The sequence below is a fragment of the Vidua chalybeata genome, chromosome 3 (assembly GCF_026979565.1).
Source record: "Vidua chalybeata isolate OUT-0048 chromosome 3, bVidCha1 merged haplotype, whole genome shotgun sequence".
Taxonomy (NCBI): domain Eukaryota; kingdom Metazoa; phylum Chordata; class Aves; order Passeriformes; family Viduidae; genus Vidua; species Vidua chalybeata.
The window spans coordinates 34,369,469-34,396,563 of record NC_071532.1 but is presented as its reverse complement, the minus strand read 5'-3'; the positions used below and the strand labels follow the sequence as shown (position 1 = coordinate 34,396,563).

Here is a 27,095-nt window from a genome sequence, read left to right as displayed (position 1 = left end):
TGGCAGCGATATCAAGTACAACTTTATACTATGCTTCACTGGATGCAAGGCATTCCGTGCTCAGATCCGGAGCGTCGGAACAAACGACACTGGCTGAGGGCCTGCCTTTCACCCAGCCTTCTTACCTGACAGAGGTTTCCTGAGAAACCAGCGGGACACAGACATTGGAATCCATTGATTTCATCCTGGCAGTGACCCCCATTCATGCAAGGGTTACTTGCACATTCATTGATGTCTTTCTCACAGTGATCTCCTGCATAGCCAGGTGAACAGATACACCGATAACCATTAACCAAGTCCTGGGAAAGAACAAAAAAAAGTTTCAGAGTTAACGTTGTTCCTCCCTTGATATATTCTTATTAAGAAAAAAAATTTTTAAAAAGTTAAAAAAAATACCATCTTATTATGTTCAAAATATTTAGAGGGGAAAAAACAAATACACACACAGACCACCCAGTCCCAGTTTACATTCTTAATTTCCAGGCAGGATACATTAATCCACAGGTTGAAGGGTAGTGCCTACAGTTCCAGTAGGTAGTTTGCACAACCACCAGCTCGTTCACTGGTGACACTGGCAGTGAAAATGAGTCATTTACTGAAGTTATATTTTTTTTGCCCTTACTGTTCTACAGACATATCTCAACATGCTGTAGCATGACATAGGCCCTCCCCCAACTTAGACATGACCATTTGTACCAGCTATTTGCTATTTTCCAAACTTTTTGTGCTTCAACTCAAATGTTTTAGTTATTATTGCAAGTCTTGGGGAAACCAAAGTAAAACAAGAACGACTTACCCGACAGGATCCTCCATTCTGACATTGTCCACGACAGTCATTAATATCTGCAATAAAATTAGCATGGTTAGAAGGCAAAAATATATTTACACTAGATAGAGAGTTCAGGTCTCTCTAAAACTGCAGCTAGATAAACTTTTTGTCAAGTTTCCTGCATGCCTTCCTTGAGATAAGGTTATTATAATGGGTGGGAAACCTTTTGTGATACTTCTAGGAGAGGCAGCAAAACTTCACATCATTGTTTTAGTCCCTTTATCAGAATATAGCTATGGTACAGGCTAATGACTTTGATAAAATTGTGTATTTTCATTCTGCACCAACTACTCCCTTTCTAAAAACATCAACTGCTGGGGCTCTGCCCAGTGTTTAAATTGAGCTCAGAACTCAGGGGCACACACACATATGCCCAAAGAACTGGCCTTTAACAAACCCAAGAGTATGGACACTTACTTATATCACAGTTGTGGCCAGACCAGCCAGTAATGCAGTCACAGTAGTAGCTGCCAATCAGGTTCCTGCAAGAGTTGGCATTGACACAGGGCTTGCCCTCACATTCATTGGCATCTGGAAAACCAAGGGGAGCATTCAGGGGGGAAGGGAGAAGCTCACGCCCCAGCAATAACCAGCAGTTCCTCCAGAGCTAAGAGGAACTTGCAGCGTACAGCCGGGATTAACGTGACTTGAAGGAACAGAAGTCAATCATCAGCCTCTGAAGGCTCTTTCAGGTTCTCTGCAATTAGAACATACAGGCTACGCTAATTATTTCACAATTACCCAGCCACTCATTACAAGCAACTTGCCCCCACACACGTATCTCAGCTGAGCATTCTGAAAGAGGAATGCTGCAGCCTGGTCATTGGGATGAGTGTGTTGTGTAAAGAATGCAGCCAGCTCGCTCTCAGTGAAATCATCCCCATTTTGGAACCCAGCTGTGAGCTCCTGGGTCTGGAGGAGTTGATATGGTTGAGGAGATACAGCAACTTTCTCACAGGGTTAAGGGAAAGAAGCACATGTGGGGGCGGGACCAGGAGGTACAACAGGCAGCCTCCCCACTTCAGGGCAGTTCTGGTTTGAAGGATGCCTCTGGTTAACTATTTCTTTCAAGTGCCAGCAGGCAGAAGCAAGGTGATGGAAGCCACACTGCTCTTGGACACTGTACTAGACCTCAGTCCTGCAAAGAGACACTGAATGTCTTCGATGTGCCAAAATACATCCACAGGCTTCAGAAACGTGACTGTGAGTAATGCAGGACCACAATCCCTTTTGCATTTATCTTTTTCAGCCCTGGAACAACACTGGATGAAGAGAAAGCAGTTCTTACCTAGCTGGCACGTTTTGCCAGTCCACTGAGGTGGGCAAATACACTTAAATCCATCAACTAGATCTTGGCAAGTTCCTCCGTGACCACAGGGATTTGGAGAACAATCATCAATATCTGTAATGCAGAATAAGGAGAGGCTTAGCTCCACTACCAGATTGGCAGTGGCAGTAACTGACAAGTCTGACAAATGGTTGCTGCTACTCAGGTTTTCCCTGAGGAACAGAAGAACAACAACAGGACTTCTACTTGGAATTTACAGGTTATCTTTCATAGCAGCAAAAGCCTCATTTAAAGAGAGGAGTAATGTGAAAAGGGGGTTCAAAGCACTGGGGAAAAAAGGCCCTGTGGCCTTTTTGCAAGTGGAAGTCCTATTTGGCTCCAGCAAGTCCCTCAAAACAGCATTTTTAACAAGGGGAAGAGAGTGAACAGGGGTGTAAATGGCTGCTGGGAAGCAATGTTCAGACTGGGAAAGGTTAAGTAGTCTGCCCTGTAAGGTTATGAGGGATTGGAAAGACTGATCAAAACCAGCAAAATGGCACATTTTTAATAAACACTGAAAAGGTCTCACTATCAGTGCAAGTTGGTCCAGCCCAGCCAGGAGCACACACACATTCGAATCCCGTGGATGTCTCCAGGCAGCTTCCCCCGTTGTGACAAGGGTCGGAGAGGCAGGCGTGCTCCGCTGCACAGGGACAGAAGGACATCAGGGCAGAGGCTACAGCAATGCCACCACAAGCCACCCCTGCTCCCTCCACATGCTTCTGCTCTGGACACACCATCAGCACTCTTGCTGCACTGTGCTCCTGCAAGAACCAGGAATTTCCTAGCTTGCAGAAAGTCTTGTTCCACATTAAGCTCACCAGCACACTGACTGGCACCTGCTGGAGCCATGGCCAGATAGGGTGGCTCACAGTGACCTCCCCAGTGAGCAGAAGGCTGATGTTCAGAGACACCAAACATCCATGATAAAGCATGAGAATAGGAAAGGCTGCATGTTTGTACCCAGCCCTGACTGGGTACACTACAAATTGAGTTTTCTTCCATCTCATAATGTGCATCCAAAATTAGCCACCAAAAGCTGGCAAGAATTAACTGTCAGGCAGCAGCTCCATCCAACACTTACCAATTTCACAGTTCTGTCCTGAGTAGCCCTCAGGGCAGGAACACTGGTATTTGTCAGGGCCAGTGTTGCTGCAGGTACCACCATTCAAGCAGGGCGGGTGAGTTCCACAGTAGTTCAGATCTGCAAGAGGGGAGGAGCATTAAAGACAGGCTGGAAAGTTACAGGAACATCACCACGTGCTTTGTTCTGCTATCCCAGAGCCTTTACAGAATGTATGCCCAGAGAGGAGTGGGACAGGACAGGGACAAGCTAAGGACAGATGCTAACCATGCTGGCATAGCAGTGGGGACAAGGGCAGGCAGCTGAGGGCCAGGACACTGCCAGCACGTTTCGGCAGCTTGCTGAGCCCCGTGTGCACTCCCCGCCAGCGCTGACATCCCAGTGTGACACGGCCCTCTGGGATTAGCATACCTTTGTCACAGAGCTGACCACCCCAGTTGGTTTCACAGAGGCACTGCCATGGTTCAATGCAAGTGCCATGGACACATCCCGGGTGTGGAATGCACTTATCACAGTACTGGCCTTGCCATCCATACTGACACCTTCAGTTAAAGAGGAAAAAAAAAGGAAAAAAAAAATCAGAACAGGGAAACAAACCCAAACCCATCGCAGTTGCTGTATGTAGATATGAGTGTGCAACGCCAAAGCTTGAAGAAAGGTTGGGAAGTGGGGGAGAAGGGCAGGATGAGGGGAGGGGAGAAGCTATTCAAGGATTGTTTGATGGTTTCTTGTAAACAAACATTTTGGTAGTTTTGCCAAGGTCTCTGTAGCCAGCCTCCTGACAAAAGAATAACTGTTCTGAGAAAACCAGCATGAGGCCATTTAGCACAATAACACTCTTTTGGAGCCTCATATAAATGTGGCAGAGAGGGTGGGTGTGCACTACAAATCAATCTCTGGACTTTGACAGGGCGCTTTATAAATTGAGGGGGGAAGAAAAAGTCAGTGGAAACAATAGTTATCCAGAGATCCTCATGAATACAAGGTTCCAGGCGTTTCAGCTATGCTGTGTTTGCAGGAAGACAAACAAAACATAACCAGCAACTCTGAGCCCTTGGCAAGGCAGTGGCAAAACATGGAGAGTTCCCTGCCCTCTCAGAAGCCACCCTTATTCTGAATGGAGAGAGACATACAGAGCCAGTACGGACTGGGCCACAGTCAGGGATGGAAGAAAGCAGCACAGCAGGATTTTACACGTGTTCAAAGATCAGCTGTCGGTGTGCTTCTGAGTTTGATTTATGCTAATAACCTCTTTTCAGGGAACAACTAAATCATGTCCAATTCTGAGAAACACTGATGTCTGAAGAATTTAGTACTATTTGAATTCTTTTTTGTCACCATCAATGAGCTACCTGAATTCCCTACTTAAAAGGAAGATGTTCTTTTCAAGTAAAGCCCCCTTAAGGGAAAGCTTATTTTGGTTTTCATTTAGTTCTCACTAGCAAGACAGATGAAGGATCCTACAGATTAAAGTGGATCTATAGATAGGAACAAGCAAAACAAGTTGAAAATTAAAAGCAAGGACTTTTTGAGGTACTGTATTTCATTAACAGGTCCTGAGAGTAATTGATCAGCAGCAATTAAGCACTAAGCTGTCACTAAATTATGAAAACAAACCTCAGCTCTACAGAAGTCAGCTAAGCTTTCTATTTGTAAAACCCCCCACTATTCTTCTGCTGGCAATTTCTTCTCATGGGAAAAAGCCAGAAGGATCTATCCAATGGATAATCACACACAGCCAGTGGTAAGTCTGACTTCCCTTCTAAAAATCTCAGGTGACAAACTGCATCCTAATTAACTTTTTTTCTTTAATAGCTATCAAAATAGCAGCCTTTTCAAAGTCAATGGGAAATTCTTATTAGTGTGTGCGTTAAAAAAAGCCAGTCAGGGCATAGAACATGAAAAAAACCCAGAGAAGGCAAAACAACCTCCCTCAAGTAGCTCTTGGAAAATCCTTCTGTACAGGACATATAATGACAATGCACAAAGATCAAAATTTAGGACCAGACCCTTTTAATTTGTATTGCAGTCAAAGCAACTTGCCTGTGAGCTTGCATGCAGTCCAAACTAAGGGACCTCACCTGCAAAAGCAGGTATCCAAATTCAGGATTGATTTTACTCCCATCAAATCAAAGTGGTTGTGGGTTTTGTTTTCTTTAGGACAAGTGTAAAGAAAGCAAAATCATTAAAAAACCCCACACCACACAGGAAAAAAAACCAGGAGCTTTACAGCCAAAGGTACTACTTCAAACATCACTTCAAAACATAACAAACAAAATTGGATAAGGCTGTGGGCATTTAGGGAAAGAAAAAATGGCATATCAATTCCAGAGAAAGATTCACAGTAATAACTCGTGTTTAATAACATGCATACAGCAGTTTCTCATGAGAAATTTAAAGTTAACTTTCCTTGTATAGTGATTCATGAGTAAAAAAATGTTTAGTTGGCTGGCCTGCATTGAAGAAAGTGACTGGCAGCAAAAGGGAAAAGGATATTTTAAGAACATTTGAAAGTTGTCTGTTGTACCAGAACACAGAGCAGATTCTGCTCAGATGTTATTTTTAAACCCTGTTGCATTTGTAGCATACAAGCTATATGACTCATCAAAACTTAAAAGAAAATAAAATCTTGTTTCTGTGTTCACTTTAAAGATAGTGGTCTAACTTGGCAAGCAGAAGTTATCTGAAAGCACCAGAAGGACAGCATTGTTTCAAGACTATGCAAATCAAGTGTGGGAAAGTTGCACCTTAAGTAAATAAGAGCACTAGTGCATGTCTGGGCAGTGAGTGGGAGGCAACAGACTTAGAAAGAGAAAGGGAAGAAAAAAAAATCTGGAAACAAAGCCTGTTGTTCTGACTAGGAGACAGCAACCCCTACAAGGCATGTTTATTCTGATGACAGCAGCACAAATCACTGGTAGCCCTGACTGATATGTTCCTCTCACCATCTGGCCCCCCCATACTTCCTACTGCTTGTTAGGCTTTTTTTTTAATTAAAAAAGATTTAGATTTGGTTCTCTGGGGGTTAACCAGTTTATATCAGTGCTGTTGAACATTAAAATCACAGGACAAGTGACAACAGTCCATCCCCTGGCTGGACTTTCACTTTGCCACGGTTCTGTGAGGATGAGAGATTACTTCCTACCTCACTTTCAGACGGTTCCTTGGTAATTTTTTTGTTTTGTTTTGTTTTGAAGCATGAATTACAGAAGCAGAAAAAATGAATGAGTCCCTATGGCTGTTTAGGCTGAATTCTAATAGAATAGTCTGTCAGACACTCCAGATTCAGTTCCTGTTGGAACTCTAGTCCACTTCATGCAAAGGTTTCCAGCAACAGAGGATCCACCAATATGCTTGTTAGTAAGAAAAATTACTTTCTATTCCTTCAAACTTCTGAGTCTTATTCAGGAATACCCAAAATTCACTTTTAACCCTTCCTACACAGGATCAATATGAACATTTTTGTAACCTCAGAAGCTCTCAGTTGTAAACAGAAATGATAAAGGGTTACATGCAGCAACTTGGAACCTGTCTGTTGATAAAGAATACCAACGTTTAATATCTACTACCACTCTAAGGGTAAGGGACAAGACTTTCCTGTGCTGTAAATATGTGCTGCATTTTTTAAGGCATTCCAGATATTTAATTGTTGGGTTATGGATAAAATCTGCTTTCCATTGTCTCCTTGCCAGGACAGAAGGGACTTCAAAGCACAGCAACAAAATTTGGCATTCATCAGAGCCCACTGACAAGATTTCATCCCAGCCATTAACCTCTCAGCACTCGGAGCCAGGCTTACAATGGGAAAGGAACCCAGAGATTTAACTAATCCCATTCTAAAGAATGCTTGACTTTTGCCTACTGATGGAAGAAACCAGGGGGTGGGAGGGAAGAAGGGGGAAACACTGAAAGGGAGAAGAAGACAGAAAAGCCACACTTTACTGCAAGCTTGGAATTTAAGAAAACCTATTAATCAGGCTTCTGGAAAAAACATAGTCACCAAACATTTGCACTATTTGTGCAGAAACAATTAGTTAGTGCTCATTAGGCAGCATTCACATGATTTATCCCATAGCCCTCTCTCCCTCAGTGCCACCACTTCACAAACCCAAAGCTTCTTAAAATTATCAGTGCATTAAGACTGGCCCCCACCCTTATTCTGGGCAAGTCATCATGAATAATGTGTCTTGCTTAAACCCACAACATCCAAAACGCCCTCCCTCACCAGTCCTATTTTATTTAGCATCACTTATTTAATTAGTTGGGGAGGGGTGGGGGGAAAGCAAGGAGGGATAGGAAGCATTTACCTGCACTCTCCTGGAATTGTGCAAGAACCATGCTGGGGGCTACATCCCTGACGACAAATAGCTGTTAAAACAACAAAAAAGGAGAGTATCAGCACACTGCCCGCTTCTGGTGCCTTCACACTCGTGGGAACATTTTAATCTCTAACCAGCACTGTAATCCTGCTGAATCCAAGGTTTTAACCAGTATCTCCTATCAAGTCTACTGGAAGGAAAATCAATGTAGGTGTTTCCCGGGGATAGGAAATCTATCAGCTTTTCCTTTCTATAGGAAATCTGTTCCTCTGACTTTGCAGAGGAATCGTTCCTAGAGCTGTTCAAAGAGCTGTTTTCATGTGGGAGAAACCATTGTGCCTTGCAGAGCTCAGGTCACTTGGAGTCTACAGGCTTCCTTTCTCTGTCTTTTGCAGGTGATCTGGGCCACTCTCCCTGGCTTTACACCTAATTCAAAGCAGCTTTTAACTACTCTGGATTTAGTTTTGGCTGTATCTCTGAACAGATAGGATACCAAGATGAGCAACAATTCAAATTGCAGGTAAACTCAGTCATTGAGACAGGTTGATAGTCCGTTCCTGAGTCCTGCTTTCTCCTTCCCCAATTACCTAGGTAGCAGCCATTTGCTAGTAAACATGTTGAACATGATCTCAGGTGGAACAAACAAGCCTGGGACTTTTCAAACACCAAAGCTTTGCACTTGCCAGGTCAGCTCTAAAACAAGTCTCGCCTTCCTGCTTGTCTTGAAGTTCTGCACCAAAGGGGAAATCCTTTTTGAAGTCAGCAGCAGAACTCCCATTGAAGTCAGTGGGCTGGGTTTTCTTCCCAAGGGCAAAGATGTGGATAATCAGAGAAAGAACACATCTGCTAAGTGCCCAGTACTCTCTCCAAGACTTTAAGGCAAGGCAGAAACTACTCGTCTGTCTCCTGCCCCCAGCTCTTACTGTAAAGAGCTGGTCACTGTCCCATCAGTCCTCAGCCCCCTGTCTGCACTATCTGACCCCTGAATGCAACCTGGATAGGCTGCCCTCAAATCCCTCCCAGTCCCACTGGTCTGCAGGTTGAGCATTTGTCACAAACCTTTGTTGCACTCTGGTCCCATCCAGCCTTCCAAGCAGGTCTTGTTGCCATTCTGGTCGCAGGTGTGGTGTGTGAAGAAGTCATCTCTGGGTCGGCAGAACTTGTTGCAGCCGAAGCCATAGTAATGTTCTGCACATGTCACGCGGATCTGGTACTCAAAGTGCGCAACTCCCGCGTTGTGTTTGAGAGTCTGCCACTGGCGGCTGGGATTGATCATGCCAGAGTGGGAAGCCTTCTCAATAATGCGGTCGGGGTCTGCAGGCACAAAAGATGTCAGAGTTAAACTTTCCTTTAGGTCTTGTCATTGACTCCCACATCACAGCTCTCCAGTTTCACAGTCAAGACTCTCTGAGGCAGCCAGTTGGTTTTATTAACTTTCTGTTTCAGACAGACAGATAAGGCTGCCCTGGAGCTACAAACCATTAACTGAAACACACATACAGCATTATCAAACTGAACCAAGCTTGAAATCAAAAGGGACTGTTCAGTTACTGCCCATCACTTACCCCTTTTGCAGTGTAAGGGCATCCACTAAGAATTCATACAGTTCATGACTAAAGAAAATTCAGCTCCAACAGACTGGTACAAAATGTGTTTTCCCCTGCTCCTTCGTTAATGGCACTAGTTTTGTTTTCAACTGGAGCATTTACAAAAACAGCATACTACAATAGCCAATAAAGCCATGTCTACTGGCTGAACATAGGCACTGCAGAAGGTTTGCAGCCTTTTCCTTATGTGCAAACACTGAATTGAAAACTACCAACTCCAGCATTCAGACAACATCGGCAATCTCACCAGATTTTGGCTGAGAAATACCATGGAAGTCCTGTCTTCAGACAGCAGCTGAGAGTACAAAGTCAAGATGACCAGAGCTCAAAGAAGAGGACTCATACTACTGCATATATAGATCCCCTTCCTCTCTACAGAGCATTTCAAAGTTTAGGTTTGCACTTGACATTTAGTTCTGGCAGAAGTGTTCTGGCTTTCAGAGCCATACAACTGTCTAAATTATGGCTTGAAATAATATTTCACATTTGCTTGGAACATTGTATATATCTGTGGATTTCACTTTGTAGTCCAGGTCTTGTGACTTAAACGATCTGACACTGCCTTACGACCTCCTGCTACCCAGCACTCGACTGCTGAGTGAAAGTTTATCATAAAACAGCCAAAATATCCTTGCAGACTGAGTTCAAAACCAACAGTGAGTACATGGGAGCATAATCCAGCGACAGGAGAATTTGAGGTAGGAAATTGGCAGCTTGCCAATGATGTGTTAGCAGTGTGTGAAGTATCGGCACCTCTGAGCATTAAGAATTAAAATGTACTGATGTGCTGCTTGTTCTTCCAACAACTACTAAAGAACCTTCTGGGATTTTACATAAGACAGAGCTGAAGACTAATGAAGTTGTTACTAAAGCCATAAGATCACACATGGGCAGTTTTTAATCTAAGATACTTTTAAATGTTTTGCTAAGGACCTTTGAGTTGCAGCTTTCAAAACAGAACTTCCCGACAGGATTCTCAAGCCTCAGATACCCATTATGGATCCACCACTACGTCCTGCCTGCTTGTCTGCAGCTTGGAATGAAGTCAAAGCTCTTGCTGCATAACCACACAAGAGTGTCAATACTCAGATGTTGTGAGCAGCTGCCCATTTTTGGGGGTATTTGTGACTTGAGACTACAGCATTCATTATGTGTTTACAGTGTGAAATAAAGGGCAACAACTTCTTAGTCACCTTCTGGTATTTCTGGTACTATAATATTTTTCCATTTAAGTCAGTTTTTATTATTCATTGGCACTAAGCCCCCAACTCCACAACTATGTGTCAGACTTTCAAATGCAGGCAGGCCTTTATTAATTTAAATCCCATTCACAGGTAACGTGGATGCCTAAGGACCTTTCCATACTGGTACATCCAGAGCAATATCACATTCTGTGCTGTGCAGGTGTAAGGCTCTTAGATCTCATCAGCAAGATTATTGACTAATTCTAAGAGGTACTAAAGCAGATGCATATCTGCTCATCTTGAATGGGGCTAGTCTGGCAATTACAGTTCCACTCATGCATGCTGGAGATGCCTCTGCTGCACTTGCCAAGATTACACTCCATCCACAGCACAGCTGGAAAGCAAAGGCACTTCCCCAAACACCGAGTGTGCATAAAGACATCCTGCTCCTTGTGAGTAGAACAACTTTATCCTCTCCTGTAAGTGGCAGAAGAAAAGCAGAACGACGCTCAATTTAGTTTTGCAAGCCAGCCCCCCCACCTCCACCCCCACCCTTGTTCTTGCTTTTCCAGTCTTTTCCTGTTCCCCTTGGGAACATACCACTGACAACTATTTCAGTCCTTGGCACCAGAAAAGGAGTTGCCTTGAAAATGTGCTCTTTCCTTCTGCCTCTGCTCTTTCATTCCTCTCCTATCTGCCAGCTCATCAGGAAGCTTGTCCTTGCTGTATGTGTATGACCTCTCACTCCAGCCATCAGCTCTTTGGACACCTTAACCACAGCCTGAACTCAAATGGAAACAACCTTTTAAGTCCACTGGATTTCATTTTTTTTGCAGGTGCTCAGATGAAACCCAGCTGCAGTTTCCCTCTGGATCATGGATAAAATGTCTTCCACTGGATACACATTTTAAAGCTACCCCCATCCACATGAATTCAAACGTATTCTCACAGGTTTAAGCTCCCTTTCCATTAGCCATCACCCACAGTTTTCACAATGAAGCGCTGGCATGTTCCTTCTTGTACAAGATCTCCTCCACCCTTGCCTATTCCCACCTGTCAGTGTGCACTTACACAAGGGTGCTGACCCAGACTCCAGGGGAGGCATTGCAACAACCCTGCCATTCTTAGCCCGCACCAACCACGGTTTCAGTTTTATAGGAAGCAATCCCAACACAGCAGAATGGTTAAGTAAATAAAAAGCAGCAGTCAGCCAGGCTTGAGACAAAGGGATCTTCTGAACTCTACTGCCTTCATCTGACTCAGAACCCCATGCTTTGATAGAAAGGTTAGAGGAAGCATTAACCCATTAGAAACTGATGAAGTGGAAGAGAGAGGCTTTCTGTACATCTCGGGCTTCCGCTCCGCACTTCACTGTCAAGAGACTCTGTTGGTTTTATTCACTTCTTGTGGCTACACTTCAAAGCTATAAATCCCTCTTTTTATTCAGTGGGCAAGTGTATCAAAGGTTTTAGACACAAGGAAATGAGATATTTTGACTGCCCACCTTTGCCTTTCAGTGCTCCAGTGTCTGGAAATTATAACTATGCAGCATCAGGAAGCAAAAACAACAACAGAAAAAGCCCAGACTTCTCTGAGCAGTTTGGGTGGCCAAGGACAGCACAGTTATTTTTGAAAGTCTTTGTTTCAGACAGCTTCCAGCCACGGCTTGGTTTACATTTTGAAGTCTCTTATGCCTGCCTGGAATTCACATGCAACTGATACCAGTAATTTACAATAGCTCTTTGACATAATTTGAGATGCAATGTCAGCCCATTAGCTTTATGTATGAAGCAACAGTAGCAAGATGGCAACCAGACAAGAACCAGAGTAAGAAAACCATTTGAGTTGAATCTTGGCTCCAACAAAGCACGATTCTCATCAACTTCAACAGGGCCAGAATTTAACTGCAAGCCACTCTTGGAAGTGAGACAAGAGAGAGTATGTGGTAAAGCGAACGTAGGAGGAGTGGAATGTAGGGGGGGGGGAAGGAAGCATCCACTTGAGGATCTTCTAACAACTGCATTGATCAGAGGATGCTTTCAGAGCTACTGAAAAGTCACACAAGGCCTACTAAACCCACTTTTATTGTTGAGAGCTCTCACGGGGTCTTTACGATTCAGTGGCAATTCAGGCAAAAGAAAATCCTGGACATCAAAAAACCCCACTCTTCTCATTATATGATGACAATTGTTTAGTTCTAATCATTTTCTTAACTAGTTCTTCAAGCCTTACTCTGCAGCTCTGGGAAAGCTGACTAAGTCAAGCCGTGCAGCACAAAGGAGAAGTTTTGTGCAGTGCAGCGACTGAAGTGACCTACAGATGGATAAGAGACATTAAAGCTGGAGCAGGAATGCAGATCAGGAACATATGCAAGAGCATGTCTGCACTTGGTCAAATGCACTGCTGAGAAATGAGGCAATTTTGTCTGAAGACAATTGTACTTCCAGAACATGAAAGCAAAGAAAGGGTTCATTGTGTAGCTTTGGAAATGCAGCTGTTTAATGAAAAAAGATGAGCTCTAACAATAGTAAAAGTGGCACAGACCCAGTCTGAAACAACTCCCAGACCCTACTATAAACAAGACTTTCATTTTGAATTCAGGCACCTTCCATTTTTAATATTTCACTGCTGCTGCAGCATCTACTTTATTCTCCTCCATATAACACTCTATATCCAAGAAATCCCCCAGCCACTGCTCCATGACTGTGCTCAGGTAGAGTCTGAAATCTCAGGTACTGCAGCAGTGCTGAATGAGGCTGGTTGTGGCTACCCCTGACAGGCCACAAGATTTATCTCAAGTAACAACTGCTTTTCTGGAATGAAGAATTAATAGGACGCACCATGTACATTAAAAAAATATAAGGAGCAGATCTGCACACAGTAGTTCCTAAGCTATGCACTCTTCACCAATTAAAACATAAAAGCACAGCACTGTGCACACTTCTCCAAAGCCTTTCTCTCACGAGGCGTGAAGCCCATTTCATTCCTCCATGGCTGCCACCTTGGCATTCCAAAGCAGACTGCAAGAAGCTGCTGTAAGATTTCTGTAAGATGGACCACTGTGCTGCTGCTTCCTTGCTGAAGAAAAAGGCCTGTTGTGTCAACAAAAGCTTTATGAGTTCAGATTCACACTCTCTCCTGTGGCTTTTACCACACACACACTGTTAAAGCCCTAGGTTCAAGTAGAGCTGATTTTGCCTACCTCCTTAAGTAACAGCAGGCAAAAAGCACAACAGCTCATGTGCCAGAAGACCTTGTGCAGCTTCCTCTAGCCACGGGAAAAGCTGAACAGAATGGTTCTGAAACCAACCAGAGACATTCCAGGAGAAAGATCCCCACCCTTGATTTTCAGCCAGCTCTACCAGGTGGCATCTAGTAAATATTTTTTCAGCCCCTGCATATAAACCCCCAGCCATCCAACTCCCAAGGAAGAACTTGTAGTAACTCCTCTTTCTCATCTACAGTCATTAGATGGATGGATATCAAGTCTTAGGCAGATTTTAAGTTGTTTTCTTTTTTTAAAGCAGTAAACTCAGTTTTGAGAAGTGCTTAGTTTATAGAGAGGTCTCAGGTGAACAAGACTTAGGCTTCTGAATATTGGTCCCAATTAAAAAGACCAAAACAAGACCAGAAAACCCAACAAAGAAACCTGAAGAAATCCCTTGGCTTTTACTCTCCCAGAGGAGAAAGAAGGAATTAACAGCATCTATTTTTAGGCATCACACCATTGGTGCCTAGGTGAGCAAGCTACTCACCCTCTGCAAGCAATGGGAGTGAGACAGGCTGCTGCAGATCCTGGAGGAACTGCTCCAAGCTGTTTGGGGGAGAGCTTTTCCCTCTCCTTGTGCTCTAAGTCACAGCAAGCTGGTGAGGCTTCCAGAGGCCTTTCAGTGCCCGGGAAACAGAGGTGTCAGAACTAAATAAGCCAGAGAAAGGAATACTTACTTGTGGAGTTATCATTGTAATCCCATGCCTCAACAAGCAGTGTGTAGGATCTCTGCAAAAGAGAAATATGAGTTAATTTCAAAGCCACACATGACTAAGGGAAAGAAAAACAAAAAACCTGCCTGCAATTTTAATTAAAATGAAAAATTCTGGTCTCTGCCCCAAAGCAGATACTTGAACACAGAAATAGGTAAAAGATTATGCTTGAGACAAACATGATCTTCTTGAAACTCCGTAAGCTACCTTATCCAGTCTGACTTAGAAGACCTTTCACCTTGGATAGCTCATCTTTGTCATCATTAAAGCATCTTATGTACTTAACCAGGAAGTACAGCCTTTGACACTGCACTCCAGACGATATGTGCGACAATTGCACATGGAAGACAGCACCAGGATGGCACAGCAGCATCAAAAAACCCCAAACCAAACCCCCACTCTCAAAAACTGCTTCAGAAGAATTTTAGTTACGGAAAAATAGTCTCGATGTCCCTTCCCCCAGCCACCCTGAAAGCAAGAAGTGTTGCTAAGATTACTGTGCCCTGCCTTGACAGCGCAATCTCCAGGGACTTTGCTTTTCAGCACCCCCTTTGAAAGCTTTGTCTGCATGAGGGCCATGGCAGCTCCCACAAGTATCAGGTAACGGAGGAAGGACTGATGGATATGGGAAGGGGGTGGGGTGAGAGAGAAGCATTGTAAAACACGGCTAAGATCAGCCTCCTTGGAAGAGCAGGGAAAAGGAAGCCGCGCTATCCACCCATGTCCCTTTTACAGATGCTCCAAGCTGCCAATGAGCTCTGTAGCACTCCAGCAATAATAATCATAAGCATAAACTGACTGAAGTGACTCCATGGGCTGGAAAGATGCCAGCTATTACATCTAAGCCACCTTTATCTTCAATCCTAACTTGAGAACAAGACCCATTAAAACATCTCCTCCTCCTCCAGCTCTACCCCGAGATATTATTATCCAGGCTGTATCCTTCAAAGTTGCCATTTAGCCAGCCATATCCAAACTTACACAATGATTAAAAACCAAAACAAAACACCTCCTCTCCAGAAGGAGGGAAAAAAAAAAAAAAAAAAGCTGAGGGAAAATAAGCAAAAAATATGACTTCCAAAGTAAAAAATATACTAACTACAGATAAGGCAATAAATGTAACATCTTTCTGGAGAGCAGAACAACACTACAAAAAAAAAAAAAAAACTGTGAAGAGTTTTGATGCTTTGTCATAGCAATTGTGCATTTGGAAGGTTTATTTCTCCTTAATTGTGTCCATGTTCAGTCACAGGCTGCTCATTTGTGGTCTGAGTGCCTCTCTGTAACAGAGGCCAAAATACAGTTCTGAGAGTGAGCTGCTACAAGGTGCACAGGGGTAAGGCAGAACCCAGAGTTCTGAAGAGGAGAGGAAACAAAAAAGGAGGAAAAAAAAAAAAAAAAAAGAGAAGAATTGGAGCAGACTGCTTTCTCACGACTGGACACAGCATGAGGCTCTGAATGAAAACCCAGTTTGTGATGGACACTGGCTTGCTGTATAGCCTAAACATGTTTCATATTCAAAGCAGACCAGGATTCCATTCTGTTCACTGATAACTGTGGGAAAATGCTTCCAAAAGTAAGCAAAGCTGGGCAAGCCAGGACATGCACCCAAACTTCTATGCAGAGCCTCCATTGGCCTGAACCATTTTTGGTTAATATTTCATGAAAAGTTATTTGTTACTTGTTTCTATTCTAGAGCAAGTCTGACAACTTGCAAGAAACTCTGAAAATCAAATAAACCAAAGTACATCTCGATCATCTAACACTGCTTAAAACAGATTTAAGAAGTCCTTGCACAAGTCAGTGGTGAAAAAAAAAAAAAAGAACCAAAACAAACAAACAAAACCAGAATAGAACTCCCGAGCCATATTAGAGATGCAGATTGCACTATCTTGAGTGCTTCCTCAGTGGTTTAATTACCAACATTAAGCAGCACAAGCTGAACATGTTACTGCAAGCTTGACAAAAAATATTATGATATAGAGAATGAATTATGACAACTACCACTACTTCCAATAAAGTTAAGGATGTTTTCCTTTCGGCCTTGCATAATTGTTTTGGAAGATATTTTGTCTAAACTCATAGCAACAGTTCCCTGCTGGTTCTCAGGACTGTTTACCAACACACCTAGCCCTTAAGGAAAGGAAAGGCTGAATCCTAACTGTGAGTGCTACTGTTGCTAGATACTTGTGTGACCACTTTCCACTACCACACAGAAGTTTAGTTAAGAGAGAGGAGATGCTTCAGCTGAACTGGATGTAAACAAAAGGCAGCGGGAACAGACCTACCCTGGCAATTCCCTTGTTTCTAACTGCCCCCTCTCATTTTGTCTAAATGTATTAAATGAAGAGTCTCTGTCCTGAAAAGGGGTGATACAAAGAATGGCATTTGATCCCTTGGCTCTGTCCCTCTCAGCATGGGAAAAAGACCAAAAAGACCCAAGACTTTGTGTTCAGAATGGGACACTTTTAAACAAAAGCCACACAGACACCCAGAGCCTCACACCAGTAGCAAACCCTCTTCAACAATCCAGCTATCACATACCTCTAGCTAATTCCCTCAGCCCCCACCCAAAAAAGCAGTTCTGTGCAAAGCCGCACTGTTGAGATTTTTTTAGAAGTGCATATCATCCCCACTCTATAGATCAAGGATTCAGATATCTCAGGAATGACTGCTTACAGTGTGGAGGTTTAGATTTTCCCATGCCCATAGATGACCTCTGCCCATCTTTGAATAAATATATATATCCAGACACAAGAATTCCACATTGTGCACCTTATTCCATCAAAACGATGTCCTAGGCGACAAGGCAGCAGTGAACTCTCCAGAGTCACACCCAATTAGCCACTGTAAACCTGAGCTTGACCAGAAGGCAGGGATTCTGGCTTAAAAGGAAAGACAGCTTGAAAGTAGCAGCAAGTCCTTAAACTTTGCAGATCAGCCCAGAGGACTGAAAGGCAGCATGGCCAGAATTTCAGCAGAACTTCTGTGAGTGAAGCTAGGAGAGGATGGAAATGGTCAAGTTCACACTCCAAGAAACAAAGCATCAGTGTGCAAGAGCTGTTTTCCTCAATGACAAGACACTGTGTCTTGATCCACTGATGGTACAGCTCAAGAGACTGTGCAGACCCAAAACCCATCAGTAATTGTCCCTTTTAAGGATCTCAAAGGACAATGCAACCTCCTTTCTGGTTATTTAAATGAATCCTGGCAGCTGCAGGTAAACAGGTGTTTAAAGCTCTCTGCTTGATTACCTTCTTCCCTCCCTTCATCCAGACATCCACCCAAAGGAGGTGCTTTTGTCCTCTGGCTTCTAAAGGCACTCTGCAAGTCAGTGGGCCAGAGCAAGATTAAAATATCCTGCTCCTCAGCTGAAGCACTGCCTCTGTTTTCAAAGGGCTTGCAACTCGTCTAACTCCTTTCCCTCCTACCACTGTGGTTAGAGCATGCAAGAGCTTTGCTGAGCATGTGAAACCATGACTAGACAAATGCAGTGGGAAGTTTTGCATTCAGAGCGCTGTGCCTGCTCCTCCTCTGCCAAACAAGGAGAGCAGGTTAAGCTCAGCCACCTTCTCCTCACGCTCTGCACAGCTGTGAACACCAGCTTGGGAATGGTGCTCACACACACCCTGTCTGCACCCAGGGCAGATGCTGAGGACACTGGCACAGCAGGCCCCAGGAGTCCAGCTGTGACATATGCAAGAGGGAAACTGAGGCATGTTCCAGCATGCCCAGGGGCCAGGAAGGAGGGCATCTCTGAGCAGGGTTAAAGCTAGCTACAAACCCACTTCCTCTGAACAGCATCAGGACTGTCACTTGGGTACCCTGTCACTCCACGATGACACTACGCAGATGCATCACCACATTGTGCCATGGTTGGTCAACTTTGACAACTGAATATCCTTCAAAGGAGTTAAAGGCAACTGGCTCCTCACCCAGAGGATATGCAAACATACTCCAGAAAAGGAGGAAAACCACCTAACCCTCTTAACCTTTTGTGAAATGGAACATCATCAGGAAGCTGTTCCTTGGGACAGCCTACGTAAGGACAGGGCAACACCCTACAAAGCTGTTACTCCCTCAACCCCGTGTATATAAACACAGCCCAAGCCGTGGCAATCTCTCTCACGCCTCAAGCCTATGGCCAAGAGTTCGGCTGAACCCCAAGCAGGCAGCCCAGCCAAGAGCCTCATCAGAATATGCCCACACCAAAACACAGCATGCTGCTCCTTTAGGCTTCATTCTGAGCATCTCCTTTGTTGCTCTAAGTGCCAGTAAACCCTGCACTGCCACAGAAAGGAGACATGAAAATGAATTGAACCATATCAGCAGCTCCAGGAGCGACCTGCCCCCCATCCTGCCTTGGCAAGGGAAGGCAGCAGCCGAAGTCAAGACCTTCACCGCACCAGCACAGCCACCCTCCTGCCAAATGATGAAGGACACAAAAGTACCGCTATCCAAACTATGCATACGCTTAAGCATCCAGTAAACCAGGCTGATCTCGGATCTGGCAAGCCTGCTGGAATAATGAGTATCCTGTGAATACATAATGTGCTGAAGTTGCCATTGTGTGAAGTAAGTCCATGGTTTGTCTGGGAGCCGAGCAATGCTGAGTCTACTGCTGCTTCCTGTTGCTTGTCCTGTATTAGCATTATTTTTGGATAGGCCCCATTATGTTCTGTAATCCTCACTGCAGTCAGTATGGCCACACTATTGTTCTTGGTTAATATTAGCAGTCAATGCCTCTGTCTGGGTGGCCGGACTACAATGTATTCCAATCATAAAACTAGCATGCATTAACTGGACAATGTACTGAGCTCAGGGGGAGACTTGGGGTCTTCCCTCCACCCCTTCTTTAAAAAAAAAAAAGAAAAAAGAGGTAAAAAAAAAAGTATAGCAGATTCTTTTTTCATCTTTTTTTAAAACTAATGATTTCAAGTGATCTCAGCTACCAGAGTGCTTCATACAACAGCAGCATTTTAATCAGCACCTTATCTAGTTACAGAGTTATTTTCTCACGGAGCCCCACTTGTCAAAGAGCAGAAGATAGGCCAAAATGTCAATGGTTGCTTTCAACCTTCCCCAACAAGCAGATTACCTGCCCTTATCAGTCCCCCTACCTGTTTAAAGCATCCCACTGATAATTAAATGCACCAGTTACAAAAGGGTGGCAAGGTTAATAGACAGAATACCTAGTAGCCAGCCAAGCAAAACAGTCAGGTTCACATGGAGCAAGCCTGAACAAGAAGCCTTTCTACTTATTTACCTAAGTACCTAAGAACTGGGTTGAGCTGGTAAAGGACTCTGGATGTTTGACTATTTACAAACCACTTTAACCACTTCTATCCACTTTTTGCAGTTTCTTCTGAACACTACGAGAATAATGAGTGTAATTTACGCTGCAGAATAGTGACCACAAGAACCATGAGCTCCACAGACTAACAAGAAACAAATGCAACAGCTTCTAGTTTTGACATCTTTCCTTGTGTTAAGACACAGGGGTTACCAGTTAAATTATTAGAACTGAGTCAATTAACACATAAAACTTCTGTTCATCTATAGAAATTCAAAGGCAAGCTTAGTTTCAGTTTTCAAAACCAATCCTGTCATTTGTGTTATCTACAGATACCTCTCCTTATCTATAGAGAAGTACTTTTAAGAACTGTAGCTTAAGGCTTTTGCTTCGCAGAGCATCGCAATTGCATTAGGAGTGAAGTTGGAATAAACCCACATTCACCAGCTTTAGAACCAGGAGACTTGTATTCCAGCCTCCAGCCCACTGGGAAGCAATGTTTCCTTGAGTGAACTGCAACTTTAAGCATAAAGCATCAATTTTATGCAATTCATTTTCAGCCATGCTGACTTCCAGCTGCATAAACAAGCTGACATTGCTAGATGTGTATGGCCTGAGAAAGTTTAGGAATAACCTTCAGTATCAAGCCCAATCCAGCTGCCACTGAAGTTAAACTGGAGCAGGCCTTTATTATAACAAGAACAAAAATTCTAAGAACAGGCAAGATGAGGATTTATTTTTAGACATATTATGTTAATATAGTCAAATGGATTTACCATGAAGATGAAGCTCTGAACTGGCTCAAACATAAAAAAAAAAAAAAACTCCTTAAACATGTAAGAAGTCCAAAACCTCTGAATGGCTGCATCACTTCTCTCCAGTCCTGGGAAAAAAACAGCCCTGTGATGCTAGTTATGCTTCAGATGTCACTTAATACTCCCAGCTCTGTTTTGAATAGTAATCCTAGGTAAAGCATTACACTTGGAGTGCTAAGATTTATTCTTATATTATTAATCAACAATAAATTACAGAGTATGGATTTGATTAATATGCATTTTGTTATTATAAGAATTTCTTCTGATCTGCCCATGCTTCAAGATGACTTATCATGCATTGTTCAAGAAAAGCTTGAAAAATAATCTAGCATTTGCTTCTACAAGTTTTCAAGAAGTTAACTGGAGGGAGAGAAGAAACAAAATCAAAAGCCAAATTTTAGTCTTATGACTGACATACTGAGCTTAAAAGAAAAAAGAAAAGGAGGTGGATGCAGTGATATTTTTTTCTCAGATTCAAAAGGCTGTTACTTTAATATCAGGTGCAGATTAGTATTTTGGACACATCTTGTGTCAAGAGAGAGGGAAAAAGTTCACAAAGCTTAAAAAACACTAAAGCTCTTTTACTATGTCTCTCTAGCCACAGAAAACAATGCCTACTCAGAAAACATATTTTACATCTTCAGGAATCAGGACCACTAAGATTTGTCATGAAAAAGGCGCTAGGCTGACTATTTTATTTTTTTAGGTTGACTATTTTTATTTTAAAGTTGAAATAAGATGTTCAAAACTCTTTTAAATTGTACTTTATGCTAAACTCACTGAGATGCTGGAGGGTTTTTTTCCACCTTAGTAGTTTCCTGGTGTGTTGGTGCAAGTGGCCCCAATATTAAGTAATTACAAGGAGCATAATTTTGGAATAAACAAGCTGTTTGAAATTGGAGCTATGCATACCAAAGGAATTACCAAGTTTGACCTTCTTACTCAGTCTCGCCAAACCCCCAGAAGATCTTTCTTTACATAAAAGCAAAGTGTAGTGTTAAGTTTTGCTTAGTTAATTGATGCTCAGCTCCCTCAAGGTGCAGCACACATCACACTTGGGGTTCTTTAAGAAAGGCCAAAGGTTTGATTCATGTGAGAGAAGAGCATGTGTCTGCCTTGGAATCAAACTTGTTCAGACAGAACACTTTGACAAGTGGAACATGGAAATGCTTTTGTTCCATACTTTTTTTATATGGCTTCATAAAGCCAAGCTTGCCTGTCAAGAAAGTCAATGAAGTCTCAAAATGAATGCAAGAAGCAAGCCTAGGTGCATTTTACTTTTTTTAATCATCATCACTATTGTTTCAATGCACTGAAGAACTACCAGTACTGCAGGGGTAGCTTTCTGATCTACTCCAGTTCCTTTATGCTGGGCTGCTGCCCTGTTTCCTAGCAACTTACTCAAACCTCCCATCACTTAAATTAATTTATGGCCCACTGTCTCCACACCCATTACTCACAGGGGAATGTATCAAAACTGACAAGAGCAAACTCCATAAGTTATTAATAAGACTCTGACACTTCAAATCTACATTACAACTGCAAGCTCCCTCTAACAATACTTTTAAAGCAACCCATTCTCTCCCCTTCCTCTCCTGCATGATGAATAAAGGCCTCTAATGCAATGCAACTATTTTTCACAAATGGCATAAGGGGGCAGCTTGACATGGGAAGAGGCTTTTTCTTTTTTTTTTTTTTTTTTAAGTAGTCAAGGCAACAAGACTTCTGAATGTTACTACTGATTGATTCAAGCTGGAACATCCAAGAAAAGCCTCCCTTGGAGAGTAGAACACAATCCAGAGAAGGGCATGAATTTTCAAGTGCAATATGATTAACATTTTGGTCTAGCTCTTATTATCTCTACTATAATTTTCAGCTGAATGTAGTCAAAGATACCTCTCGTGATCAGCCACATGAGTAAATGCAATGCTAATCTCAAGCTCTTACTGAAGTCAACAGTATTCAGCCACCTAAAGATTTTTTTAAGTTCTGAAATTTCAGCATCAGATTAGAGCCTAAATTAGAGACTAAATTAAGTTTACTACTTTATCCGTAGAGCTTTGAAAATGCCTGAAATGATTTGTGTACACAATTTTAGTACAAATGAGAGCTTTGCCACATTAGATATTCTTTTGTTCAAATGCCATTTGGAAGTCACAATGGCTAGCATAAAAGCTGTGTCCTGTGGAAGCCAAAGCTGGGAAGCAGGCTTGATAATTGCACATGGACTATCATCAGAGTCTCAAAAAGTGCATTTCTGCCTAGGAAAATGCAAAAGCTTATTCCAAAATTCCAGGCTTATGAACCAAGTGTCTCAAGTTGTTGAGTTTTACCCATTTCAAAGGTTGCGCTGGAGTTTTGCTGCTCCTGCTCCAGGATTCCAGTGCTGAATGAGATTCAGTGGGACAATAGAAGCATTTATTTTACTAAGATGCAGGCAAGCTTAAGAGACTTCTCTCAGGGTCCCTACCCCCAAACCCACCCTCTACACACAGATTTCCCTTCCCAGTCCTATGAAGAGAGAGGCTGCTAGAAGGAACATGTTTGGTTTTCATGCCATTTTTATATGCATACCTATAGATTCAAGGCAGTAAGATTACTGGGTGCTAGTTTAAAAAAATCCTTGATGTACCTGACTTCTCTGACAAAAGTCAAAATCTGCAACACAAGCACTACAGCCATTGGCAGAGCTTCAAATACCTCAGATTTTTACAAAGCCCTTTATCCCTTTGATGGCATATTTGATAACAGTTTTATCTCATTTCATGTTAGAGAAAAAAAAAAGAGAAAGAAAAGAGAAAGAAATAAAGGACAGGCTTGTACTTCCAACAGAAAATACTTTAGTTAACTCTGCTATTGTACTTCGTAATACTATCTCCTTAAAAACGGAGACTTAATTTCTGCCTTGTGCCTCTTCAGCCCTCGATATTCCACAAGTCCCGAATGACAGAGGAGGCAGGTAGGAGGCAGTACAGGACACTTGAACACACGACTGCCTGCAGCACTTGGCAGCAGGACCACAAAGTGGGTGTCTACACCACAACTGGAGAAGGAATGCTTTTGGGGCGGGCTTTCCTCCCCCCAGAAGAAATCCAGGCCCTCCCAGCAACCAGTCCTTATCTGACTATGAAGGGATAAGCTTTGGAGGGTGCTTCCACCTTGCCAGCAGCGATAGTGGCAGAGGATAGGAAATGAGATTCACCCCTCCCCCCCTGCATGCACATTCAGGGCCCTCCTCCCCTCCCAAAATGACCTTAGGCATCTAGGTTAGGATGACTGGATTTACAAAAGTGCTGAGCATCAACATACCCCAAGGCAGTTGGTAGGAAATTGTCTGCTCAGCGCCTTTGGAGAAGGGGTGTGTGTGGCAGAGGGGAAACAGTTTTGTTTCCTAGGTGATCTCAAAATACAAGTTTTAGGAGCAGAAATTTGGGAGCGTTCAGCATTCGTACCACCGCATCCCAGAGAGGCACCTCAAAAGCCAGACAGGAGCCCCCCAGATCGGTCACCCCCAGGTTTTGTTCGCCTGCATGAGGCATTGCCGGGCACAAAAACCGTGCACCTCCTGCCATCCGAGGCCATGGCACTCGTCCATGTCCATAGATCCTGGGGCCCTGGAGCCTGCCTCTGTGGGTCTGGCCTGAGTGATGGTCGTTTTGGAAAGATGGTCCTCACTTTCTCTGCAGGGAGCTGAGGGCTCTCTGCAGAGCTGACCATCAAAGCTTCAACCCTCCTGAGCACCCCAGAAGAAACAAGCAGCAGCGATGTCTGAGTATTTTTTCCAGCCAACAACAAAGCAGGATCACCAATGAAGGAAGGGATCACCCATCCTCCAGCTCTCTGCTCTACGGGGCTGACCAGTATTTACTAGAGTGGACAACGCTGGAAAAGTGCCTGGCAAAAAGCCCCACCTCCTTAAGCCGCTGAGTTTTGCACACAACTAGAGGGAAGCCAGAATCTCTGGACCACAAGAGGCAGATAGGCAGGAAAAGGTGCGCTGTGGGGAGGAGTGGGTGAAGTGCGCCAAAAGCTAAAGCCACGCTTTTCTCAGTCTTTAGCTTCTGGAGTCCACAAGCATCCCCAAACTTCCCAGGGAAGCTGGCAGCTACTTCACCAAGAACAGCAACAGCAGCTCCCATCCACACCGAACAGTGCAGTGAGATTTCCCCTTGGGAGAAGCAGGAAGCCTTCCCAAACACGCTCCAGGGAAGGAGGCCAGCTATGACACACACTTTTCACACGGGATCCCTGTACAGCCCCTAACCCACTGCTCTTCTGGCTTAAGCCCAAGACTTCACTGGTTAAGAAAAAAAAAAAAAAAAAAAGAAATAAAATGAACTTTTGACCTTCTGAGTCTCAAGAGACTTATTCATGCTGTAAAGTGCAGAGATACTGGGTTTGCTTCCCTGACCCATTTAGATCCCCCTCACTGCACATCTGACTTTCAAATTTAACAGGCTGTGCATTGTGAGCCCCAGGGAACAAAAACAAAAACACCACTACATTTTACTCATTTCTGTGCTGCGGATTCCCAATGCTCTTGCCAAGATGCCTGCTCCCTCCCAAATCCTGATCCCTCTTCCCTTGGCACAAGAAGTTGGAGTTCAGCTCACTAAGGACATCTCAAGCACCATCCAACAGACCCAGAGCCAGAGCAGCTCAAGCAACTCACCGGCCAGGCGAAGCTGAAGGGGATAACGATCCGGTTCTTTTCATTATTCCGGTTGTACTTTAAATTGAAGGTATTTCCTCCGATGACAGGAGTGGATTTGGATCCGAAGCTGCAAGGACCACCAGCAGTGACCCGCGATTGATACTCCTTCAGGCAAACTTTAAAATAGGTGTCACACTCATCTCTGGTACATTTTTTATCTCCTGGGTTTCGGGTGCCATCGCAGCAATTTCCATTTTGCAGTTCACCATTCACATTTTGCATGGATAAAATCTCCAACTCAAACTGTCCCGATGCTAAAGTCACCTGTTAATCCCAAGAAAGAACCGAAGGAAAAAAAAAACCAAACCAAAACAAACAAAAAAAAAAAAAAAAAAAAGAAAAAAAAAAAAGAAAAAGAAACAAGAGACAGACAGTTACCTAACTTTTTCCCCAAACACAATCTACAACTCTGAAGACAGGAAAAAGTCATTTTAAGTGTGCTTTCAAGAAGCACATGCATAACATTAAAAATAAAACAAAGCCAACCACTCCAAGCTTTTCCCTATCAGACATCCACGGGAAGGGGTCATAAATCAGCCCAACTAAATAACGCCACTAATGCCAAAAAACAACCTTAAATGCCAGCTCCGAAAAAAATAGCGTGAGGAAGGCTTCTAAATGGTTAGGAAATTAAACTAAACTAAACCAGGAGTGCATACGGGAGGAGCAAACCCAGCCAAAACGATGTAGCTCATAATGCACTGTCTGGAAAGGCACCCAACCACCCCTCTGCCTCCTCCGGGGTGCAGCTGAGTCGGGGACGGCTGGAGCTGCCCAGCTGAGACTCAGACCCCGCTCATTAATCACGCCAGCAATGCTGCTATTAAGTTTATTAAAAAAAAAAAAAAAAGTATTAGGGAAAAAAAAAGGGGGGGGGGGGGAAGTGATTTTTTTGGGGAAAATAAAAGCGATTTGCAGTAATCGCGTTTCTCTTTCCCAGGAATTAAGCCTTGCTGCAAGGAGCACTCCCGCGTTTGCCATCTCCAGAGAGAAGTTAGGGCAGCAGCTCCGCTCCGGCCGGAGGAGCCGTGCAGAAGCTCCCGTCCGGGATCTCCCAAACCCATCTCCCGCAAGCGCCGCAGAAGCGCGCCAAGCCGGCCGGAGCGGCCCGCGCCGTGCCCCGGTACGTACCTCGGCCCGCAGTGCCAGGAGCAGGGTGAGGATGGAGCACGCCGCCGCGGCTGCCCGCCGGGGCGCACGCATGCCGCCGTCGCACTGCCCGCCCGCCCGCCCGCAGGGCCGCCGCCGCCGCCGCTCGCTCCGGGTCGGAACGGGACGGGACAGGACGGGGAGGGACAGGAGGGAGGAGGAGGAGGAGAAGAAGGAGGCGGAGGAGCTGGTGGAGGAGGAGGTGCCGCTGCTGCTGCTGCTGCCGCCGCCGCCGCCCCGCTCTAATATACCGCGGCGCACCCGCGCCGGACAACGCCGCTTTTCAAGCGCTTTCAATAGCGCCCCGCTCTTCAATGCAAAGCAGCCCGGCCTCCTTTTATCCGCCTTATTCTCTCGCCTCCCCTCTTTTCTTCCCTTTTCTTCTCTCTGTCTCTCCTTTTTTTTTTTTTTTTTTGGTTTTTTTTTTGTTTGTTTTTGTTTTATTATGGCGATTATTATCCCAGTCCTTTTATTTCTTGCGGCGGAACCCCTCGCCCCCCCGAGACACACACACACGCACGCGCGCGCACACACACACACACACACACACGCACGCACGCACACTCACTCACTCTCACACACACACACACACACACACACGCAAGCACATGCAGCACACGCACCGCCCCGCAGCCGCCCGCCCGTCTGGGACCGCCGCCGCCGCTCCGCTTCATCTAGCCCAGGGCAGCAGGCGCATGCGCTCATCCATATGCATGAGGGGGACAGCAGGAGGAGGGAGCAGAGGAGGGGAATGGCACGGGCAGGGGAAGGCAGGTACCGGCGGGAGGAGGCG

The 27,095-nt window shown here is 44.2% G+C and overlaps 1 protein-coding gene across 1 annotated transcript in view; it reads right to left on the bottom strand.

The window, feature by feature from the left end:
- The window catches only part of JAG1 (jagged canonical Notch ligand 1), a 35,043-nt gene extending 8,682 nt beyond the window's left edge, over nt 1–26,361 (bottom strand). Inside the window, exons 1-12 of the mRNA XM_053939223.1 lie at nt 26,285–26,361; nt 25,112–25,417; nt 14,296–14,347; nt 8,619–8,873; nt 7,548–7,608; nt 3,652–3,782; nt 3,241–3,360; nt 2,686–2,799; nt 2,118–2,231; nt 1,247–1,360; nt 797–843; nt 126–299 (exon numbers count right to left, since the gene is read on the bottom strand). Of these exons, the coding sequence (XP_053795198.1) occupies nt 126–299; nt 797–843; nt 1,247–1,360; nt 2,118–2,231; nt 2,686–2,799; nt 3,241–3,360; nt 3,652–3,782; nt 7,548–7,608; nt 8,619–8,873; nt 14,296–14,347; nt 25,112–25,417; nt 26,285–26,356 (1,560 nt within the window). The 5' untranslated portion in view covers nt 26,357–26,361. The remainder of the gene's footprint in view (nt 1–125; nt 300–796; nt 844–1,246; nt 1,361–2,117; nt 2,232–2,685; nt 2,800–3,240; nt 3,361–3,651; nt 3,783–7,547; nt 7,609–8,618; nt 8,874–14,295; nt 14,348–25,111; nt 25,418–26,284) is intronic.
- Nucleotides 26,362–27,095: the final 734 nt, after the last annotated feature.